The sequence below is a fragment of the Pempheris klunzingeri genome, chromosome 20 (assembly GCF_042242105.1).
Source record: "Pempheris klunzingeri isolate RE-2024b chromosome 20, fPemKlu1.hap1, whole genome shotgun sequence".
Taxonomy (NCBI): Eukaryota; Metazoa; Chordata; class Actinopteri; order Acropomatiformes; family Pempheridae; genus Pempheris; species Pempheris klunzingeri.
In genome coordinates, this window is record NC_092031.1 from 9,089,526 (window position 1) to 9,114,400 (window position 24,875).

Genomic DNA, 24,875 nt, shown 5'->3' on the forward strand with positions numbered 1-24,875 from the left:
GTTGTTGTACTTTACCTCAGTATTTCCAATTCATACTGCTTTATATGTCTACTCTACTGCATTTTGGAGGCAAATGTTTCACTCACTACATGACATTTAATTGATTAATTAAGTTACTTTGCAGATTAATCTTAATAGAAAATCCATGTACAAATTGTGATATTATCTAAGACTCAGACACCCAACGATAATATAACATATAATGTACAAAGTAATTAAAATTAGCCCCACTTTTAGCAGCTAAGTTAAATGTTAAAATAACACACCTAATTATGCATCACTTTATAACCCATTGATATAATTCATATGATTTGAAATTGGCCATTCTGCATGAGCACTTTGACTTTTGGCACTTCAAGTATATTTCGATGCTAATATGTCCAACTTTTACTTGAGATTTGACATTTATTTGTCTGAATGCTTCTTCCGTCAATGATGAATTGACGATGAGTTCTCATCATCAATCTTATTTCGCTTTTCCTGTAACTATGACGTAAATATAATGAATATTGCAAACAAAATAACTAGATTGTTGTCAAGGCTTAACTTAGCCGTTTTTCTTTTGTGTGACACCAACAGTATACAAAAGCAGAATTACTGTTTTACATTAAGCCCAAAGCACTTCAGAATGAATGAACATTAGCACTCAGAGCAATCAAAAAGATGGAGGCAAACAATAACTCTTGTGGAAGATTTTTTAATTTTCAATCTATAGTTTGAGGCCAACAATTTGTTTTTACAAAAATAATAAAAAGAAATGAAGTGTTATCTCCATACTGTAGAAAGAGTTGCATGACGAAGCCCCGGGGTAAGCTGGGCAGAGGCATTGCATAATTAGCAAAAAAGGACATCAACACAAGTAAAAACAACAGATTCAAGTAAAAAGTCATGTAATCACAATGCAGTCACATTAAAGCCTGGTGGCGATTCTTGGAAATTAAGACAGGTGCTGGGTTTCACTTTTGGTCAGAGGAGTCAAACTGAACCCTTGGGACCAGGTCCTCTCATGGACTCTGAAGTCCTCTTCAAGACATTATTTGACAGCAAGGTGCTCAGTAAGACTTACAGAACTATGTGTCCTTTAAAAAATTCAAGTTGGTATTGAAATCTGTGACAAATTTTAATCAAAGTATGAAATTCTTGATGGTGAGCCTGCAGCATCAGGCGTGACATCTTCAGTGGATGTTTGTTTATGAACACGGACACCTTTTGTTCAGTTTAACTCCCCTGCTCTACATAAAGCCTGCTCAGATATTTTAATTTACTTTCTTATCGCTGGTGCTATCACTGGCAGCTGTGTCATAATGGCACTTCTCCACACATCGCCTTGGAAACCATCCCCTTATGCGCTCTCCCGCTGAAAGCCAAAACAGACAGAAAGGACACAGTTACATATTTGTTGCTGTGATTAAAAAAAATACAAACAAAAAGCAGCATCTCATCTCATCCCACCTCTCATTTGCTCCTCGCTCAAAACTTTGTCTCCATACATCCACCACCTAAAGAGAAAAGAAACATTCATTAGGCAGATTCACATAGACATAGTTGTGGTCCATTACTCATTGATTCAAAATAAACTTTTAATTGGATGCCTAACCATCCAGACTTCTACACAAGTAACCGTGATGATTGCTGTTGAACTGAACTGAATTGAATGAACTCACTTGGTGCCGCGAGTGGCCAGGATGGTATCCCTCTTCCTGAGGGGGATCCTGGGCTCCTCTGTGCAGGGGGTTCTGAAGAAGGTTTGGAGACCTTTGCTCAGAGGGCAGCAAGCTCCGTTATAGTCCTCTACTGCTCGGTACTGGACCTGCTGGCCAAGGTATACAAGATGTGTGGTTATTCTACTGTTCTGACCACAACCTAAATTCAGACAAGTTACAGCTACGTGTTTAAAAAGTCATGGTACTTAATTATATCAACATCACACAGATGCCACAGTTTGGATTTGGCAGGTACTTACACTTCTCACTCGTTTATCAGCTTTCTGTTTCAGTTGCTCAATCTGTTACAAGAGGAATACGACAATTACAGTCACTATTGTTCAACAATGTCGCTTTTATCGCCCTGTTCAAGAGAACATGTTTCATGAGTAGGGTTTACTATTATACATACTGCCTAAACTGCTTTTATACAATCTACAATTAAAGAAACATTTAACATGCAAGATATTTTTATGTACATAAGAACATAGGAATCAACAACAGCATTGCATGCATTACTCAACATAACGAACAAACTGAACCTACAGTTAAGGTGTGCTGGTGACACTTGGGATGGACTGGCCATACAACGCCATCACCCTTGGGCGTCCCTGACCACGTGAACACTTGTTTGAAGTTCAGCCAGCGGCTGCCGAGGTCATACGGGAAGATGAACTCCTCCCCGGTTTGGTAGTGCTGTATTCTGTCTTTGGCCTAGTGGAAAAGAGACAGGGAGTGGTAGTGTTTGTGTCACTGGGATCGGAGTGGTGTCAAGTTTCCATCATCAGCGCACTATATTGTTGTGAGAGATGATCCTGGAACTTGCATGCATTAGTTATAAATTGACATTTTTAATTCAAAAGAACTGTGACAATGAAATGTTGACAATATTGACTAAAAATCCTTCCACAGTGGTAATTTAAAAAAAGTGGTTTGACATCTTACATTGTTTGTAGATTAAACAAGTAAAAAAAAACAAAAATTCATGAATCTTAAATTACACCAACAACACTAAATGTCATCACAAAACAAAGTAATTGGCTATCAAAGAGACATCCTGACCTTTTCCTCGATCCATGACTCGATCGAGGTCTTATTTCGAAAGATGACTTTCATCTGAAAAGGACAGACTATTTCATTATCAGAGCCAACTTATATTTTCTTCAATAAATAACTTTATTATTGTATCACTGATTTCTCCTGTGACTTCTGTGACTTTCAGAAGGAAAGCATTTCCTTAGGACAGCTGTCATTTCAGTCAGTTTGTAAATTTCAAATTTGTCTGACTCACATTTATTAATCAATGTTTTTGTTTGTTTCTGCGCTATGTTCTGTGTCTTTATTCATTTCACTTTGGATCTATAATTTGTTCTCAATTTGCCGTGCATTTGTAGAACCATGCAGCATGTTTAAATCTGATACAACTAATTTAAATATGGGAATTTTGAAAGTCACCTCATAGTCTAAATACTTGTCATATTATGCAGAGTTTCACAAGATATTTTACAAAACTACTTTTGTTCTCTAGTGAAAAGTGAGTTTACCGGTAGTCTGACATTGCAAGATTAATGTGAAAATGATCATACTAAATATCACATTCCATCAAATTGTACACCTCAATGAAAACCTTATGAAACTCTTACCTGTATGACGAAAAGCATGCCAACGGCGATAGTGGTGCCCAGTGCCAAGCCTAAAGCGAAGAGTGTGGCAGCAAAGGCAGGCACACTGAAGGGCATGAGGGGCTGGAACTGACGAACAGCACTCATATCAATCTTCACAGTACTCCAGCCGAATGATATCTACAGTGAGGAAAAAGAAAACAGCTTGACATGTGTGGTAACATCAGTATGAAAAAAATGAGGCAACTGCCAAGAGAAAAACTGTGGTGATAATAGGCCATAATCAAAAGCATGGTGTAGTGGAGTCAGGAGACTACTGACCCTCTCATACAGCTGCGTGTACATGGTCATAATGAAGATGATGGCAGCGTGTGAGCATCCCAGTGGAGCCAGCAGCAGGAAGCTGGTGAAGTAGGCGTGGTTCAGATGGCCGCAGCAGTTGTTGATCCAAGGGCAGTGGTGGTCCATCTTCATCACGCACCTAGGGGAGGGGAGGCAGAGGAGGAGAGGAGTGCTGGGGGAATTGACTGGTTGTTTGGGAGGACATAGAGTGACAGGTTCATCAGCGAGTCACACTGCATCTTTGTTCAAAAAATAGATCAACACCACAGGAATATGATGTTAATCTATTTAACATCACCTAAATCGATTATGTGATGCTGTAAGGTTGCACTGACACCTTACATATATATGGGTCGACTAATAACACGGACAATCCACAAACACGCACAAGCCAGCTCTAGTTCGGTGTGCTGGAAATAGCTTGGTAATTTTCTAGCTATATTAGCCCTGTCCCAGTGCTCTTCTATAAGTCCATATCACGCAGGTGAGAGAAAACCTTGGTAATAAATGTAGCTACCTGTTACACTTGCGACAATGGTGGGATCTGGGGGCCTTGTAACCTTGGCACACTCTGCAGTACTGTAGGTACTGGGTTTCCTGTTGACTCTCCTGTTTTGGGACAAACAAATAAGCCATATGTCTGATACAACATTTTTCCTGTGATTCAGTGGTTTCACTATATTACATCTTTATGTGGCAATTTCGCAGACAAGGTTGCAACATGTTTTTTACACATACACATGAAAAAATGCCATAAGCCCATTTGAGGGTCCTTACTGCTTTCCAGCCAAGAGGGATGTATCCAGGACCAACAAACATAGCATTAAAGTAGTTGTAGAGGATGAGGACAGTCCAGTTGATGAGCATGATAAAGTTAATGCTGCCTCCTGTAGTGTCTAGCGGCCAGTACCAGATAATGGAGTCCAGAACTGCCATGGTGGAGCATATAGCAATGACAGACAGGGCTATGACCGGACCCCAGTGGCACAATCTCCGAACCTCATGGAGGTTCTCAAATGTCACAAAGGTTGATAGGAAGTTCATCTTTTCGCCACAAGGTTAACACAAATGTTTAGGCTGTTGAGTTCCTGAAATGTATCGACCGAGCTTCAATGTGTTACTTTTTTCCTCTACTATCTTGCAAAGTCAGCGGTGCAGATGATGCACATATTTCTTCTCGTCTTCTGAGTACCCAGCAACTGGCCTGATTTTGGGTCACTGGGGCTCTTTGCGTCCCATAGTTCCTTGCCCAAGCAAAGAGCAGCATCCTCTCCTGACAATCTTCGGAGCACACTATCCTTGTGACAGACTCAAATTCCCCATCTAAGAGAAGAGAGGGGGGAAAAATGTTAAAGCATCAAAACCAGAACCGCTACATTTCATTAAATATGTGTTTAACTGCGCAATAGTGACATTCATGTGATCATTAGTCAGCAGTTACTGCTATTATCTGTATTAACGGTCACACTACAGTAGTTATGCCTCTTTTCTTTTGCTTAAATATCGATAGATATTTAGATATACTTTGTTGAACTTTCTACTTTCTTTCCTTTTGCATTTGCAACAACTCTGGAATAAATCATACCTTCATGAGGACAAATGTTCAGTTTTTGTTGGGAGGCTGTAGTTTATGGTGCTGATATGCGACCTAACCTCACAAACATAAATGAGGTGAACATAACGTATGTTTTATTTCTCCCACTATTACTATTATTTTTACTGCAATTTTTTTTCTAGCTTTCACACCTTGGCCATCACTGCCATATTGTCGATCAGAAATAGCTATCTTTAACAAGGAACGAGCAAGCACACTAAACGTAAAATACAAAACACCACAGTGGACAGTGACTTACAGGATGCAAAGCCACAGCATTTACTCAACAGCGACCTAATGTTCACTAATTAGCCTATGTTACCAAGCTAGCTTAGCTAATTCGCATCAAGAAAATACAGTGCTTTGAGACATGATATGTGAGCGTACGCCTTGTCCATCGTATTCACAAGCCAGACAATTGAGACCACCTTGACAAAGAAAATGAACACTGCATAAATAATTTTGCTTTGGCAAAAATCGGTTCAGATCAGGGGCTAACGTTATAGCAGTTAGCTGGTTAGCTAGCTTGTTAGCCAGACTGGCAAGACTAACGTATCAGGCTGTACTACAGCCATAATAATTAAAGAGAATAATATTGCATCTTAAAGACTTAAGGTATGCTTACCAGTAGACGTATATGCACAGTATTTATGAATGGAGGAAAAACTGTCACTTTAAATTACAAACCTGGACACTTCCTTGGTTTTTTTCCTTAAATTTCTTGTGTGTACAGGGAGGAACCTTCCTCATGGTGTCTCAGAAACTATTGCTCTCAACGCCTTGTGGACATTTTGTAATATAAGCAATCTATTACTCAAACACCACAGACTTGTAAAAATAATTTATGCATTTAAATTCGGCAAACTAAAAACGGGGCTGACATTTTTATATCCACAAGCTGGAGCATTTTCACTGTCGGAAAAACATAAAATAAAGTCCAGTTCCTTGTCGAGCACATTATACTGCGACTCAAGGAAGTGACTCCATTCGAGCCTTGTTGTTATTACTCTGAGCTAACTGTCAAGCAGAAAGCCACCTGTTTTAAATTTAACCGTCAAAATGTCTTCAGACTTTGAGACCTACGAGCAGGACTTTGGGACCATTACAGCAGAAATAACTAACAAAATTGGCAGAGTTCCTAAACTAAGTGGTGGTAAGTTACTTGAATATATTAGCTGGACTCGCTGAGCTACAACTAGCTATCAGTTAGCTGGCATTTCTTAGCTGAGAAGCTAACTGGTAGCAGGTGTAGATTACAGTCGTTGTAGTGTTATTTTATCAATGTGCAATATTATTTCCTGGTTATTTATGACCCTAAATGGCGAAACACAGTTCCAATGTGTTCTTGGCTGTTACATAAAATGAGACACCACTCAGTCATTTAATGGGTTTAGCCTGTTTGAAAAAGTGTATCATAGAGCTTAGTGGCAAATAAGATCTTGTGTTTTCCAGTAGTTAATGTTTGTATGCTTTTCTACTGCTTCTATTATATAGATTTGATATTATAGAAATTAATGGCTTGGAAGTGAACTTCTAACTGGTATCACATTTATATCCTGTGGTGTATCTCACACAGCTTCAATACACTGAGTTTTGTTGATGAAAACAAAATGTTTAATTAGATTATAACACTAATTTTTTAAAATTAATGTTGATTAATTAATTTCATTGAATGGACATTACTGGGAGTTTGGAAATCACCATGGCAGCACAGCAGCTATCTGTGTTTCCATGACAACATTGTCAAACATAGGATCGTAAGCACTCTTACAACAAAAGGTCACACCTGGATTTGGATGTCAAACTTGTGTGGATTTGGCAAGTAGGTCAGGTGAATTAGTCACGGTCTCGTTCATAGATGTGTCTTTCTCTGTCGTTTTTGCTGTGGACTGCCTTCTGCCCAACAGGTTCTTAGAAATTAGAAATAAAAATGAAAATAGATAAATTGATAGAAGTATGGTTGACATTATTAAACATTTAATGCCAGCCAAATGACCATTAAGTGTTAAAATGAGACCAATTTCTTGTATTCTCCATATAGATTGCAATAGTCACTGCCGGACCTGATTTACAGCATATAGAAGTAATTTCCTTCGGGGTCAATAAAGTTGATCTTATCTTATCTATCTTATCTTATCTAACTTTGCCTCGGAGTGGCTGCCAGGTATAGGCAATTCGCTCAAGGTGTATATTATTTGCTTGATGGACTGGATAAATATTCAATTCAAGTACTTTGCAACGATTGTCTTGTATAGTAATATCTTTCAGTGACAGCTTTTTATTTAGTCCATATACAGTGTGAAAAGTGGGGCTGGCATGCAGCAGTGATGATCAGTCTGAATTGAAGTTTGCGACCTGATGACATGTTTTGAGTCCCACTCAGAATTTATTCGTCTGATGGTGTATTTGTTTGAATAAATGTATTGACCAAAGCACACACTATGAGGCCGCAAAATGGATTTGTAAATGGGTGGCAATAGGAAGCAGCTTTTGTATGCAGGGTAAAGATGATTTGATAGATCACACACTTGTAGTGTTGCTCTAATCACAAGTAGGAACCTAGTGTGATAAGCTTTAATCTGCCAGAGAGCAAAAAAGGCTTTAGAGCTGAGAATTGTTTCCTTTTTTCTATTATAAAGCATAATTTCTGGTCCATCCCGCTACACTGGGTTGCCAGTTTATTTGGTACACCAAGGCAAAGCCCTGCAACAAGTCCTACTTCTATGTACATTATAATGTTCAGTGTTTGTTGAAACTGCCCCAGAGAGGTGTAAATTTAAGTGTATGATAATTTTGGAGGATGTACTTTTAGTGCTGTTGAACTGCATTTCATTATACAGAGTTAAAAGAAACACTGTTTAACAAAAAGCTGAACATTATAACCTTCTTGAAGGGAGGAATTATTGCAGGGCTGTTGCTTTAAACTGCATTAGTATTAGCTTGGTGTAGCTAGTAAACTTGCCACTGAGTATGTATTTGTTTACATTTAGGACACAAATGGGAAATAAGAGTCACGGTATATTTTTACTGGGACGCTATATTCTCACAGTCGAACACATGACTCGTTTTACCGTCTACACAACAGACATCATCAGTGAGCCATCTCTGTGCCACTATCGCTCTTTGTTTCACGTAGGTGTGTGAAGACCTGTCCTTATTTACACAACTTAAACGCTGGTTTTGCACACACTACTATATATACATTTGAGTTGCTATAGGTTGGTGAATATAATACAGTCACAATAAGAGGAGGAGGTGAAATATTAATTTTAAATTTAACTGGTATTTTGCAGTGTGAAATACTCTGCTTGAATTAACAGTGGAGCAAAACCCAAAAAAGATATGATAAATACAAATAAGCATAAGTATTATTTACTTTACTACTGTAAATGCAGTGGTGCTGCCGTCCACTTGCGTTGTCCACAACTAGTTGACTGCTGCTGGTAGGTTGTTTTTGACTGCTAAAACTGCCTCCAACCCCTACTTGGAGCGTTTGTCTCTTTCTGTGGACTTGGACGCGGACTCACTCATGTGTTTTTCAAAGGGCACTGCCTCTCGCAAAACATCGCCTGACTGAATATTTCTGGTTTGGAATTGGCATCTTTGAAGATTCATGGCAGCCCATTCCGCAGTGTAATTCCACATTGCTTCCTCTCGCCATCTGTTGACTGTGTCAGTGTAAGCCCATATGAATATGTACAAAGCCAGGAAACGCATTACAACCATAAGTAGTTGTTCAATGTCTCTGCCACCAACAGAATAGTTTACAGTTGAATTTCAATTCTCTCCCTTCTCATTAAGGTTTCTTTTTTTCCCCATTTCTTAAGTCTCTCTGGCACTTCTTCCTGAAGTGGCTGAATTTTGCCCGTGGTTTGACAGCCCTCTATTTAATACATTAATATAGCTCCAGACAAAGAGCTTTTGTCATCGCTGTTGTTGTATCTCTCCATTTCACATGTGCACATTTGCTGATAATGACCAGGGCATGTGGAAAAAATGTCCTTGAATGTCTTCATTCCTGTAGCAATCAAATGAATGTGTGTTTATATATTTATTTGTTACCATCCCCCAAAACACAAGGTTCAAGGAATATTTAAATAAGAATACAATGAAGTGTTAGGCCTTGTTCCATGAAACATGAATATCATTTTTTTTCCCACTTTTGAGTTTTTATGGAAAGAGATTGCCTGCCAATCATTATAGCTCAAATATGGAAAATTTTTTTCAAGTAAAGAAATATTTGCGAAGCCCTAGTTTTTCTTTATTTGACTTACCATTGTGTATAACACTCCGCATCCGTCCATCAGCATGTTCTAGTCTCGGTAAATATCCATACATATTTCACAGTCGTCCTGCTCGGGCCTGAGTTTGAGCAAGAAAGCTCCATCTCACCTTTCAGAGAATCGCCTCTGGCTGTTTACTGTGTAGGTTGTGGGGCTGGACACAGGTTTTAAAAATGAATTTGAGGACTGGCAAAAGGTAATGTTGGCCCAAGGTGCCTGAGAAATGAAGGGGCTGGCTTAGCTTAACCTATAGCCTTGTGATTTATTTTGGAAATTGAAGATTTGTTGATTTTGTATTTCAGTTATTTAAAATTCTGTGTCATGTTAAAGGTTCTACTAATGATTATTGATTTAGCTGAATGAAACCCATTTTCAGTTATATGAATATATTTGAACTGAAAATTACAATCTAAAAGAAAAATTTGAATTGATCACTGTTGAAGTTTTTGGAATGACTTGTTGAATGTTTTTTGAGAAAGAAAATTGAGATCTGTGAGGTTTTATGCTGTCTCAGATAATCTCTTTTCTGCTTATATAAGTGAGATAATCCTCTCCAAAAGATGGCAAAACTAATTTACTAAGATTGACTGTCTTCTCTGAGATGTTTAGTGCTTTCTAGCTTCTTTTTTACCTGATGACCGTGATCAGAAAGTGGAGAAAATGTAGTTGTAGTTATTCTTATAACAATGTGTTGTTTAGGATTGCCGTACTTCAGGGACTCCTGCAAAAGGATGGCTCAGAGGAGAAATGGATACTTCCAGCTGTAATATTCTTGCAAAAGGCTGCTTTCTATTTTTCATGTAATATAAGTTAGGATTTTTTGGTGTGATAGGAGTGACTAGGTGAACCTTGGTTCGTGACTAATGCCCCTAGAGAGTAAAATGTACACACAGATAATGCCACAGCTTTTCGGAGTCTTTGCAAGACTTCAGAGACCATCAGAGATACTCAGCGGGCCTCTTTTACAAAAGACATTTTCACAGTAGGAAAAGCGTAAATAATAGAATAAATGATGTCTGAATTCCACTTTGCTGCTTTGGTTTGAGGGTCCAGATTGGTTCACTGTTGGACTCCCAAATTCCTACACTGGAAAAGTGACTCATGGAAGCATAGCTAAAACACAAAGCATACATGCTAAATATGGTAAATGCTTTTTGAGTGTGCTGTCGATTGGCACTATTCTCACACAATGCAATGAACATCGGAAATAATGGAGCTGCTCATAGCTGGAATTAATTAAGCATATTAAATCTTAAGAGAGACACTTCGCTTTGACTTGTGAGGTCTAATTAGCAGCCACTTTCCAAAGTCACAGTTTGACTGACCTGTTACATACAGTATGTTGGATCATTTTTTGTTCAAGTGAAATAGTAAAGTTTGTTAATTTTTTTTCTTTTTGTACACTCACTGCTTAATTAGTTTACTAAGCCAATAAGTGTGTAGCATGTGCTGCATAGTATGAATTTGGGACACGCAGAAACTCATGGCTTACTGGGACGCTTTAGTAGAACAGAGCCATCGTTCATGTTATTAGTCACACCTGTGACTGTAACATGTCAAAATATCTGCTTTGAAAAAGGTCTATCCATTATTACAATATCCCATTCCTTGTTGAGAGCATTTTGGATAATAACATCTAAACACTAGTGTAAGACTATAAAATGTTTAGTATTACTACTGTAAACTCTGCTCCAGAGCTGTGACTTATCATATTAATATATAGTCATTTCTTTTATTAATTGGTTAATCATCATCTCAAAATAATGACATAAGCCCACCACATGCTACCAGAGCTCCAGCTGATTTCTTAAAATAGCTAATTCTGTCTGACCCAACTGTCAAAAAACTCTCAATTTATAGCTTTAATAATGATTTTGTTATTATTATGTGACTATACCTAAAATGGAGGTTTTCAAATACATTTTGTTATATATTACAACGTTTTTTTTTCAATCATCTTTCTTTGTTTGTCTCCATTAAAATAAGCGGCGTTAATTATGAACATTTAATGATGCTTGATTGCTAAAAAAAACAACAACCAGACCTCTACATTTCACGTGGTTCGCTTTCATGGCAAAGAGCTAATTTCAGAACAAAGACCAGTTCTGATATGTACAGAAATTAAGTGGTGATGTTGTTGCTTTAAATAACAATGGGATGCACTGTAGTTTACATGCCTCTTTGGAACTCTCGCAAGTTGTAATGAGTTTCAATGGGTAAATGTGGAAGAGCAGCCATGGGGTGAGGAGCACAACGGTGCGTTAGTCATTCTGAGTGGGACTCATACTTCTGGCAAGTGAGCAAAGCTGACACCTCCCTTCCCTTTGAGTTGGCACGAGGTGTCTCACTGCTCCTCAACAGAAACCAACAAAGGCCTCATAGACGCCAATAACTAAGAGACATCAAATGTTGGCTCGTCGTGTAGAGAGAATGTGTAAATATATCTTCAAATGTGTCCTCGTGTGTTGTTTTCTCCCAGTCTCTTTCTTTCTCTCTCCCCCTCTCTTCCCCCGTTGCGGGGGAGTTAGGTTGTTGTCATGAAGCGCTGTTCCTCTGTCGGCTGATCAATATGTTGCTGTTTTTTTCCCTTTCAGAGGAGAAGACACAGCTGGTTCTAAATGTCGACAAACAGCTTGAAGAAGTCAGAGAGTTGGTATGTCTTTGATCAGTAATTTTCTCCTCTTCCCATTTCCTAAATAATGAATTTGTGGAAAGAGGGAGGGGACAATTTTCACTGGCACCAGACAACAGCACCTGTATTATCCTAGTGGTGACATGACATGCAGACACACACTTGCAGACACACACACGCACACACACACCTCACATGGTGAAAAGGAGGCTTCCTCCTCACATGATTACTTTCCAGTAATCTGCTTTTAAGTGACACCCCTATGACACATTTCAAGCCATTATCTTGAGGTGGAAGTCTTCATGTTGCTGTTTAAAAATGAGCAAAGTCACCTGACAGAGACAAATTGTTGTTGCAGTTGTCTTGTTATGTCACAGTGATTAGTTTCCTCCAAATCCACCACACAGAGACCTGTCTAACCGCGCATCAAATGTACTTTTACTTCATTCGCGGTGACATTGTTGGGCCTGTGCATGTCGCTGCAATGAAGGGGCCCTCATATTTGATTGTGTATTTATTTACAGAACAGCTTTCCTCTGTTGCAACTTTCATCACAGCAGAGTGACATGAGCGGGAGGCATTTTCTTTTTACAATCAACATTGGAACATATTAAAGTTAATGCCGCTGAAGTTACTAGTTTCAGAAAGTTTAATTTTTTCAGAGTTGTCACAATTTTCCTATCTTGAGGAACTTTAGCCATATGTATAATCCTTAGCAATACAACATTTACAGAAATATGTAGATGACCATTAGAGGATAGGGCGGCCTTGACTATAATTAAAAGTGCACTTTTCCCAAGGTTGGCGCCTTAATATAATGATGTAAATTTGGATCTGAACAGAGTCTAAACTCATCAGTTTTGTAATGTTTCATATTCTGAATTATTTCTTAGTTGTGAGATTGATTTTAAAGTGTTAGCCAGGAGAACATGTTTGAAATGTTTGTTAACTGGGTTTTAGCTGGAGCAGATGGACCTGGAGGTTCGGGAGATCCCCATCCAGAGCCGGGCCATGTACAACAGCAGACTGAAGAGCTACAAGCAGGAGATGGAGAAGCTCGAGAAGGACTTTGTAAGTACTGTAACGCCTTCTTAAATCTTTGTTAGTGGTTATTTGAATATTGCAAATATAATCGTCCACATTTAGCAAGTCCTGTTTTTCATGTGCATCTATATAAGAATATACTATTTATTCAAGTGACATACGGTAGTTATAATCCGTCACCTTCTCAAATCCTTAGTGGTTTATACACACATCCATTGTTTACCCCCTCATCCAAACTCTCTCTCTGTCTCTCTGGCTCTCTGTCTCTCTGTCTCTCTCTCTCTCTCTCTCTCTCTCTCTCTCTCTCGAGTACAGGTTATGTGTGTTTGTGTTGTTGCTGCAGATTCTGGCCTTGTTTAGTAATTCATAAATCACTGTATGTCTTGACTTGATCTCTAGCCTCTATCAAAGCTTAATGAACAGCCCAGTCTTGTGAGGCCCTTGCTTTTAGTCCACATTGTTGGCTACCAATATAACTCAAAGTATTTCACTTAATCAATAATATGATAGAAATGAGCAATAATTTAATGTTCCATTGCTTGTTTGTTTGGTACCTTTGTAGCTTTTCCTCTTTCTTGCGGTTTGGAAAGTATCACTAATTCATTATTTGTATTCAGATCTTTACCTTGCAAAAATATGTATCTTTAATGATATCTTTGTTACATCTGTTGTCTGTTATTGTTTTCTGTTATCAGTTTTGTTGTGCTGGTGCTAACAACAAGATAATAAACCCTTAGTGGAAATGCAACTGACCTTGAGCTGGAGAGCAGACGAGTCCATCCACAAATCAAATGTGATGTGAAATAAACCCACAACCTCAGCATAGGTTGGAAAATGTAAGTAGTGAACTGAGCATTAAAGAACTTTGGAATTGTTTCACAAAAGGCTGGCCTGTAGTAGACGCAACATTGAATCTTGTTGTTAATGCGGCTCCACTGAAGTTTTGTTCCCTTTAGATTTTGGCAAAATAATCAACAAACCTTTCTCAAAACCTTGAAATGAATTGGAGGTAGCTCTCCAGTCAGATCTGAACTTTTTCTTTACTTAAATGGTGCATTTTTTGTTGTTGTTACCGATGCTTGAGAGAAAGGAGTTTCGGAGATATTGGTATCACTGGTGCCACCGCACTGCAGTTACTGAAATGAAATGAAAGTTGTGAGAATGAAGTTTAAACAAAAATGTACTAATATATGAGAAACTCGATATTTTGAATGGTCTTATAAATAGTATATAGAATAACACTGTGAATGACGACATATAACATATCTGTAACTTAACATCTTGTGCCTTGTACTACCACATCCCATAATCTGAATCAAAACCTGCTCATATTTCACCTTAATTGTTATCTCAACCACTCGCACAATATCTAATTTCATTCACTGTAAAATGCTTTTCAAAATCCATATTGAATTAAATTTGGGTCCCCAGTCCATCACAATTCCAAAGGCAGAACAAACAAGTAAACATGCATAAACAACCCATTTTGATGGAGATATCATGTGCTAGTGATCTGTGAGCACACCACAGAGATGTGCTAACTGAGATCACAGAGGAGATCTCCGTGCCAAGACAGTTTACTTTCCTCACCATGGGCATTTAATTGGCTGGCGATTAATCTTTAGCTTTTCTTCTCCCCACACTTACCGCGCTTAATCATCAAGCAGTTAACACCTGCTGTGGCTGATATTGGTGCTAATTTTAATCACTTGCATTTTCATGCCTGTCTTTTGGGGCATTTGTGGGAAAATGTGCTTCTTTAACCTGGAAAAAGTTGCCATCCCTTCATCCACTTTATAAAGCCAAACCATGCAAGCACAGTACATAAACTCAACATGATTACCGCCATACTTAAACTGTATGTGTCAAGGCCCACAGTACTGAAATGCAAAGCAGAAGGTAGCAGTAGGATAGTCCTAGTGGATAAAGAATAAAAGAGCATTGGCCTGCTTGTAACTGTGACTCACCAGTTTGTTAGATTAATTTTCATTTTTGCACCTCTGTGTGTGGTGTGGTCAGATCAGTGTACATTTAAACCAGGATCACCAACCTCACACAGTAACATCTAGTATTTCTGGTCTCCCGTAAATCTGATGCAAGGCAAGAACTTCAGCCCCCTCAGATGTGCCTCAGATGTGCCAAATGCTATAGCCAGGCTCAGCCTCTCACTTCCTGCAGGCCTAGGGAGGACATGACACTCTGCTCGAAAAGGCATCTAGTGGAAAAAAGGCAATCTCCTTTCTTTTTAATGTAAAAAGCTTCGGCTTTGTTGTGCTTTCCGTGGATATCAAGGCCTTTCCACTCCCTCACTACCCAATCTCCCCCCAACCCCACCCCCTACTGGTCTCCCACGGGTGTCTCCCCCCTTAACCTGCTCTCTCATCCTCCCATTCACCCGTGGTTTGAAGTCTTCCTACCACCGGTGTGCCAGCTTGAGACCTCATTCCTGCTCCTTTCCACACAGGGCCGGAGTCGACCTCAGTAACCCAGCCATTTCATCCAGGAAGACAACTTATCAAACGGCCATCCCAAAGGTGTATATATGAGATGTGGCTTTGTTGGGTTGGCTGACAGCTTCATTGCGATAATAGAGAGGACAGTGGGGCTCTTAAAGGTGCTGGGTCACGGCAAATACGCATTACGGCAGCTAAAGGGGATGCCGGCCTGACCAAAAAAGAGCAAGTCAGAGTGAAAAAAATGAAAAGGACAATGAATCCTATTTGATGCAGCCGGCTTGTTCAAGTCAGGGGAAGCAGGGTGGCATGGCTCTCAGGAGTGGCTTTGATCAGGCAAAGAAGAGGCCTAACGTAAGCTTAATTTAATGAAATCTATCAGGTAAACAGAGCCATCATCTTCAAAGGGCCACGTTTCGTCCGTCCCAGTAGGGAAGGCGGGGGTCTGCAGATGTCTGCTGTGTCTCATAAAACACAATCCACTTTTGAGGATGTGACTCAAATTATGTACCATGCTAATTGTAAATGTGTGATGCCTCTGACACGGGCATGATGAGATGTCAGCCATAAGCTGTCATAAAGCAACACAGGCTCAGAGACTTGGAGGTGATTTTGTCAGTCCTGGAAACTCGTGTTGTTGTCAGTGCATACTTAAAATAGTCTTTCCCCTTTTTAAAGCAGTTCCAAGTTGTGTTTTACAAGTCAGTTCCTAAATATGTTTTAGTAATTAGGAATGCAGACACAGATGTCAGGCAACCCACAGTTAACAGTGTCTCTTAACTGGTTTTAAACATCATGATATTGTTGGTAAAACAGAACTGAAACAGCCTGTTTAATACATAGTTTCGAGTACCTCTTAATGTTAATCAGTCTTCTGCATCATATTTCTCAATTTGCATATTTTTTTAATCTGTAGTGTTCTGAGGTGCTTCTTCATTTGTGGTTCACAGATAATACAGAGCGTGTTGCTTTTACTTTTGCACCAGCTGCTGTGGTTGTTGAGCTCTTTTTGCAGCAGATGGCGGTATTGCTCTAAGAATTTCCCTCTACTTAAGGTATATGACAAGGACAATATTGTGCACATTTACCAATTACTTTGCCTTTCTGATGTATGAGTGGACTTGCTATGATAAATCCGTCCACTTATTACTAAGCCTGACCTCATCCTTTATGCTTTGTAATAGAGATTGAAAATAATGTCACCAAAATGTCCTTGTGGTAAAACCCCATTTAATACAAAGTGCCTTATAGTAGTCAGGCTTCCAACTTTATGTATTTTCTTTAGTGTGCCTCTGCCCAGGCATTCTGTGGAAGTTAATTAAGAAGGCAAAACAAAACATGAATGAATTAGTGCTTCCTTAGGAAAGTGGAATTTTGAAATGATATTGTCAACAATTCGAACTGTAACTCTCACATCTCCTCTCCCATTTCATCTGTATGACATTAGGTGTTGCTCCTAATGTTATATTTCCTTAAGTTGGGTTTAAGGAGGTCAGTTTACTCTTTAAATGTTGTTTTGTCTCTTCAATAGCAAAAACACTTGAGGTCTAAATGTGAGAGGCTTTGTGTATAAGCATCCTTGACTCTGATAAAGGTTAATTAGTAGTCATTGGATATCAAGCTCTGACTGAGTTTTATTGTTGAATTCTCAGTGTTTTCAAGTGGAAGTGGGTGCCATTAATGGTCAAGGCAGTTTCGTCGATGGCTTTCGAGTCACTGGGTAATTCTTTTGCAGGAGCATTTATATCGTTAGATCAACCCCAATTCTGAATAGAACACTATTGTTGACATAATAAACTGTATACAATTTCATCAAGGACCATGAAGATGTCATTGATTAGCAAGCGTCAGTGTTGCTTTTGAAAGGAATATCACTTCTTTATATGAGATTGGTAAATATGTTGCCTCAGTACACAATGCAAGTTATTACAAGTTGTGAAAAATTGATAATATCAGTTTTGATTCACCTGAAGTACAATACTAAATTTCCAAAGAGGCCCGCTCAGTTACTAAAATTATGATGGACTGTTTTTCCTCTGTCTCTTAGCTCCTAGCTTTTTTCATTGTGAACATTGTGATAGTTTCTCTTGCCTATGATTTCTAATACTGAATCACGAGGCCAACTGTCTCAGGCATGCAACTATCCCTTCCTAATTTATGATTTTCTAATGGGGTATTGTTTGGAGTTACAGTCACGGTCAAGTATGATGGACTGCCTTTTCCTTTAATAAAAACCTTTTAGATGGAATGCCTCCTAGTGTCTGCCCAGGGAGATAATTAACGCATTTCCAAAGAGTCAGCCAACCTTGAAATATTGAACAGTTTATTTGCCAGGTACACCGAGGTGAATGGAATGAAAAAGCCGTTGATACTGATTCCTCTTTTTATTTCTTGATTTTTATTTACCTCGATATATCAGTTTCATAAGTGCTCATCCGTGACCTTCTAGAGAAAGCTTGAAATTAAGCTTTCAGTTGGGGAAATCATTGAGACCTGTGTTTAATGAAGTGGCACAGTTACCTTTTAAGAACAACTTGTACATGAGGGGAAATGGTTTGATTGAAATATGGAAATACAAATAATCAGTTAATGATCAAATCGTGTGTGTATCAAATGTGAACACTACTGAGATGAGGCCAAGGCAAACCACTGTAACTCTTTTTTTATTTTGGCCCTATTATCAGAATAAATGGAATGACTCTTGCCACACACAGCTCAGGCTAGATGTTTCAGTTACCAGTAATGCTATCAGAAGTTTTCCATAAGCCTCTTTTCCTGGTTCCAAACCCCAGAGCTATTTGTTGCGTGTGCATCTGAGGGTCGTCCATGATCGTCGTCCATCATTGGCAATGAGTTAACATTTTTCCAGGGTTTTCAAATGCCATATAAAGTATAGGGTATTGTTTCTATGTGAATTCTCTCTGATCTGAGATGGAGTCAGTAGTCTGTGAACTGTTATTTACTCCTCACTCTAAGCATACTAATATATTGGTATTTATTTAGAGAGCACCCCAGATATAACCAAGCCAAATAGATAAAGATGAGGGTGTCCTTCATTTATGTGCTATATGAATGTTCATGTTGAATGTTTTAATTAGTGGTCATGGACAATTCAAGGTTGTGGGGGACTATACAACTTTAGCTGATGGTGGCCATAAACTCATTATGTTTGTTACAATTAGCAACCTAAATGGAAAGAGTTTGCAAAGTCATTTAAAAGAAAGTTGTTTATTCGTCTTAAGAAGCTCTGACATCATAAATGTCACATAAATGTCATTTTACAAACCAGATGGTGATAATTATGTTGAGATATAGGTTTTGATGGGAGATTTTCACACCACTGTTCTTCCCACACTAGAACTACACTAGTAGTGATTATAGATTAGCATTGTTGTAATCCATCTTGAAGGGTTCGTGTTGTTTGCCCCCTGTCCTCGTTATAGTGACTGTTGCAAACAGACAACATGACAGACCAACATTAGTTGGATGTAAGACACTTTAAATCGCCTTAGGTTGCCTTGGCTTACTTGTTGTTATTAAACACAGAGCAGTAAAGGCAGATTGACTCTTTTCATGGTTTGTTGCTTAACAAGCCATCAATGACACCAAAGTCTAATCACTCATAACCGGTTTTAAAAAGAGTCCCTCTATTGACAGGGATTTTTTCTGTATATTTCCTCTGAGATGAGTGCAGATTTAAGATGTAAACAAATAGATCTTCTTCTGTACTTATGAATAATGTCTTTAATTTGGAAGTTGTTGTGCACAGTGTGTCTTCCTCAAGCTCTTTGTGGATTTGTGGCATTGGAGGCTTTTCCGTGTCCTCTTTATGGAAACGAAGATGGAATTCATTTGTGGATTAGCCTTTTGTCACTCATGCTGAAACCATTTTTATGGGTTTGATGGAGTAATGGCAGCAGTGGGTCAAATCAGGGTTGAAGGACAGTGTCACAATAAGGACAAAAAGACGTGTTGTCCAGAAGTGCCGTGTTCATATTTCATTATCAGAAAAATGCGCGGCAGACTCATACCGGAATTCTTTTAAATACTTTTTGTGATTAAAAATGTATGGATATGTTATGATTTACATGTTTAAAGCATAGAAAACACAGATATCTAACCAGCCACACTGAAAGGTGGTGGTTCATATGCTCATTCCTACACAGTGAATAATCATTAATAAGTCATTGTAATAATCAGTTTCACTCCATGACTTGAATAGCATAACAGAGCTGTCAACCAGATGTGGTGGTAGTTAAGCCTTTATAGGGGACTGACAGTCTTCATCTCCATTTTCCACTGCCACTATTATAGTTTATTTTCAACCTAACAATTTAAAGCAATTATGTAAGTTAGCACTATTAATAAGCATTACAGGAATTACACAGACAAGACCAAAATGCTGCTGGAAAAACAGCAAGCCTTGACCCCGGTGTGGCATATTATTTTGATCAGACCTGACATTGAAGTTACAGGAAATACAAGTGAAAAATCATCTGTGAAATATGTTTGGCAACCACTTCATAGATACAATGTTAAGTAGAGTGTCCCAGATAGAGAAGCAGGAATACGTTTTGGGGTCATTTGCTTTACTGTCATCCTTCCGTTTTTTCGGTCATTAACAAGATGAGGTCCTGTCAGTAGTCGAGTCTCAGAAACCACATAGCCTATAATTTGTAAGCAGATCACCCACTACTCCCTCTCTATCTCTTTATGTTAACACTTGTCTGTATGGATGGGGTATCTGCATTATGCCTGGAGCACAGGTTTTGTTTGGCAGTGTGCAAATTCGGCCGTTATCCTTCCACGCGATCGTTTCCTCTCTCGCTTATCTCTCCTGGCCCCTCCAAAGTCGCCGTACTTCCACACACACTGACAGCGATCAGTATAGCTTTCAGACGCTTGTCTGGCTGAGCCTGCCATGAAGCGAAGGCCCTCCCAGGTCCCCTCGCTGTCCTCAGGGCTTGTGTGATTGAGTGACTGGAGTGAGTGGGGGCCAAAGATAATAAGGGGGAAAATATAAAGACATAGGGCGATGATATGATAACACCCCCTTCCTCCTCCTTCCCCTCCTCCCTCTCTTTACTCCCCTTTCCACCTCCCCTTCACTTTTCCTTCTGTTCTTCTTTCTGTCCTACCCCTGATTTCCATGCACTGAGCCTGTCCCACGCAGTAGTGTAAACCAGAAGTGACATGTGACACCCACTCCCCAGTGATGTGCTGACAAGCGGGTACTAGAATAGGTGACAATGTTTTCTTTTTTTGTCAGACTGGCTTAAGTATGGTGAAGGGATTCATGAAGTATTTATGAAATATATTATGAATCATTGGGTCTGTGTTTTTCCTCTGTATTTTAGGCAGTGGCATTTGCTTTTTAATAAGTAAGCCTCAGAGAAGGCGAGAATAAGGAAAGGGGTAAATAGTGGAAGGATTCTTTACATTGCATCTTTAGTGGTGTTTCTTCATAGTTAAAGCTCCGTGTTTACAAATGCTTTAACCCCTGCTCACACCCCCTTCATGCACACACGCAGACACACAATTAAACTTAGTTTCTTCCTCTCATCCTAAGTGTTTCTAATGAGGGAGCGTGCCAGAAAGAAAAGGAAAGTGTTTTGCTCTCAGCGACCAACAATTTTGCCTTTTCTCTGGTGTTTTTGAAGCCTGCAGTGGAATCTGGCTGTGGCCTTGATCAGAATTACATTGTGGAAGATGAATTAGGCTTTTTCTTTTTTTTTTTTTTCAATTATCCCGGAGGTTGGCCACCATTAGAGCATCAGCCTACTCCTGCAGTGAGACTAAACTCTTTAGTTTTGTTCCCCCATCACCAAAGAGCACTTGTTTGTTCTGCATTGTCAAACTTTTTGTAAATTTTTGTCTTTGTACATTTTTATTCAGAGATGGTCTATTTTATATAAAACATTCTCTACTTTAAGTGATTGTATCAAATGGCAAAGAATTCCCTGTAGGAGAAAAAAAATCTCAAAAAACCATAAATATCAAACAGCTTATTAAATTGTTATTTATTGTTGTTATTTACTTTGCAGTGGTCCGTTTTTGTATTCTCCCACTTTTCCTTTAAAGAATGAACGGCAGATAATGGTTTTTCACTGTTGTTTGTTGTTTTTCCAACTTCGCCATTTATTCCTGGCTTGAATATAGCAATACAGAGGAGTAAGCAGGTCTAGACTTCAGTTGGCTGTTTCTCATAATTTTTGAACTGCTGTTGTAAATTCCAGTACAAAACCTGCAGGCTCCCAGGAAACTGGTAAGTGTATTAGGAAGTTCAGGAGGGCACATGTTGGAAGGGCTTTGGATGGGGGCCTTACTGGCCTCATCAGCATTTGAATGTGTTCTGGCAAGTGAAATAACAAAGTATACATAAATATATAGAGATAATGATCTGGCTAAGTCCCTATATGTGCTGCTGTATTCTTATGCTAATGAGTGGGCTATTCAGCACCAACAATGGTCACATTAGAAGAAAAGGCAAAGCACTGAAGGAGATAGTCTTCTGTGCATGTCCACTGATGGACGTGCACACGCACATGCTCAGCAGGCCCGACTCCTCTCCCTTTGTGTCTAGGGTTTTTTTTTTTTTTTTATTACATTTTTCAATTTTAGATAACACTCCAAGAATAGACATCAAACAAAAATGAATCATAAATCGAGGTCAGGAGTGAACCTCTTTCCAAAGCAGAGAAAGGGTTAAAAGTGAAGGTATTTCTTTCTTTAAAAAAGATGGGAAGACTGATAGGAGAGGAGCTCTTCTCAGCAGAGGGTTCAGTGAACCATATGTAGGTAGCCACAGGCTAATGGGCCGGTTGGTCCCTGGCTTGCCAGGTATCCTGCAATGCACATCTCCTAACACCCCCCCTCCACTCTCCCACCCCCCCTTCTCCACACACACTTTTTCTCTCCTCGTCATCCTCCAACACCCACCTCTCCCACCTTCACTCTGTGAAAATCCCTCCTCCACTTTCCTCTAATCTCACCTTTTTCTCTGGTGCTGACCCAGGGAGGCCCGCTTTATTCCCCACTGCACGCCAGAAGCCAGCGTTGTGATCGGAGCCCGAGCCCCTGTGCTGGTTCCCCCTCTCCTCTCCTCTCTCCTTGCCCTGGCTGCCCGCCTCCCCGACGGCTCTGCTCTATTGATTTACTCCTCCAACCAATGCTGTCTGTCTCTGTTTTGCACCACCAGCACCTAGGTCCCTCATCTCTCTAACCCTCCCTCTTCCCCCATTTTCTCTCTTTCCTTCTCTTGCTCTGTTCTTTCTTTCTTTTCATACTTCCTTTCTGTCTTTCTTCCTGTCCCCTCCTACACAACCATGGGCTAGGGAAGAAAACCTGACAGAACATTAGAGAAGGGGGGAAAGAGAGATGGAAGGATGGGTGTGTGAGAGGGGAAACAGGGTCTTTGATTTTTCATTAGAAGCGCCTCCATATTTTAATATTGGGTTTAATCGGGCCCTCATGCCTTAAAGAAATAACCATTGAGAGATGATCCCTCGGCCTTCAAAAAGTATATGGCGCTTCTTCAATCAAAGCCCTCCTCAAATTTGCTCTTTTGTTTGGAGTTCACTTGCAATCCTTTTCCCCCCTCCTCTCTTCTCTTGCCGCCTCTCGGCCTCTCGCTTTGTGGGTACAGTCGTTAGGCTTATTGACTGATCTCGGCTGTACTTAGCAATAGAAATGACTTTGACAGGGAAATACACCACCGGTATCACAGAGGTACAAGCATGAAAGGCCCCTATCAGAATAATATACTCTTTCACCAGGAAAGGGCCAAGTCTTTTTCCCCAGAGATAAAATCCTGTTTACTTGTGGTCTAATATAAAAGAAATTGATAGATTTAGTGATTCAGTGTTAAAATAGGAATTAGCATTTTATTGAATTAAACTAATAAAGAGAAGTTTTTTTTTTTTTAATACAGTTGTCTGACTTTTTTTGTGACATAAGATCTTTTTGAAGCAGATACACTCTGTCACCCTAAAAAAGTCTCTTCACCTCATACCTGTTTAGATATGTCGCAGGCTCATTTATTACCTTGCCTTGGTTGATCATTAACCTTTATTTGTGTTTTCGACAACCGCTTCTGTGAGACTCCTTCAGGTTTTTCATGGATGTGGAACACAATGCCGTGTGCGTAGAAGCCACCAAAGCACCAACCTGTGAGCTAATGAGAGGCCCCATGCTGTTATCTAAGGCTCCGGCTTCTCTACCACTGCTGCACTTCTATTAGGGGAGAGAACACACACCGGGCTACCGTTCACATATGTTGCGTGCGTACGTTCTCTAAAGGAGGTTTCCCTGGGATGCAAAGGCTCGCAGAAGCCTCTGTCTCTCATACAGTAGCCCTCCTGCGCGCGTACGCACGCACACACACACACACACACACACACACACACACACACACACACACACACACACACACACACACACACACACACTCTCACACACACTCTCACACACACACCAGTCAGAAGTGGGGGATTCGATGGCACCAAAGACCACAATAAAACAAAGGCACAAATGACACCCTCCTGTGACAATCCAATAGGAGCTACTCGCCTTTGTCTGATAATATATCAAATGCATTAAAAAGAGCAGTTACTTAATTGAACCACCTCTACCGATTTGTTTGTGTTAAAGGAGAGTCGAAGACGCTAGACAACAATTTGTGTGTGTGTGTGTGTGTTTTCCTTTGTGTGTGTGTTAACCCCCTGCCAAGCAGAGATGCATTATTTAAGATGCTGTTGTGATACTTGTGCCTGCTTAAAGGTCTCAGCTTCCTTTTAACGCCGTGCCGCATCAGTTCACCTCTGCCCCCACTTGTGGGGGGAACCAGAGTGGGACCTGCTGCCACTGGTCCACACATCACCTGGGAAAATATCACAGCAGGTGGAGGAAAGGAAGTGGTATAGATAACCTTTGAGTTTAGCTTCCATTCTCGTGAATATAGAGACACTTTATTACCCCACTTTATTGTCAAGTCACTGTTACTTTAAACTTTTTTATTTTTCAGTTTTTATTTGATATCCAAGGATATTAAACTCAGGGAAAATGTTAAATTCTGTGTATGTATTCTTTTTTTATGCCCACCTGAAAGTTGTTTGTAAAATGGTGGTTTTGATATATTTCCATATTCACAGAGCAGCTCTGACAGTTGGGAAAATAAAAGGTTAAATGCCAGTTTCATAGGAAG

At 39.6% G+C, this 24,875-nt stretch overlaps 2 protein-coding genes across 6 annotated transcripts in view; one reads left to right on the plus strand and one right to left on the minus strand.

Annotated features, from left to right (window-relative positions):
• Nucleotides 1-681: 681 nt before the first annotated feature.
• LOC139219774 (palmitoyltransferase ZDHHC6-like) lies at nt 682-6,041 on the minus strand. 4 transcript variants are annotated; one of them, XM_070851731.1, is made up of 11 exons: nt 5,949-6,041; nt 4,445-4,990; nt 4,185-4,276; nt 3,647-3,806; nt 3,347-3,505; nt 2,766-2,819; nt 2,250-2,417; nt 1,964-2,005; nt 1,665-1,810; nt 1,453-1,499; nt 682-1,357 (listed from the first exon to the last, which is right to left on the minus strand). In XM_070851731.1, the coding sequence occupies exons 2-11, from the start codon at nt 4,709-4,711 to the stop codon at nt 1,257-1,259; spliced, it is 1,236 nt and encodes a 411-aa protein (XP_070707832.1). In that variant the 5' UTR covers nt 4,712-4,990; nt 5,949-6,041; the 3' UTR covers nt 682-1,256. The 4 variants fall into 4 exon arrangements, with proteins under 4 accessions (XP_070707832.1, XP_070707829.1, XP_070707831.1 ...); XM_070851728.1 differs by having other exon boundaries at nt 1,665-1,813; XM_070851730.1 differs by having other exon boundaries at nt 1,665-1,813; nt 5,935-6,009.
• Nucleotides 6,042-6,248: 207 nt separating this feature from the next.
• The window catches only part of vti1a (vesicle transport through interaction with t-SNAREs 1A), a 114,492-nt gene continuing 95,865 nt past the window's right edge, over nt 6,249-24,875 (plus strand). For both annotated transcript variants that reach the window (XM_070851614.1, XM_070851612.1), the window contains exons 1-3: nt 6,249-6,414; nt 12,139-12,197; nt 13,137-13,247. In XM_070851614.1, the coding sequence (XP_070707715.1) occupies nt 6,321-6,414; nt 12,139-12,197; nt 13,137-13,247 (264 nt within the window). In that variant the 5' untranslated portion in view covers nt 6,249-6,320. The remainder of the gene's footprint in view (nt 6,415-12,138; nt 12,198-13,136; nt 13,248-24,875) is intronic.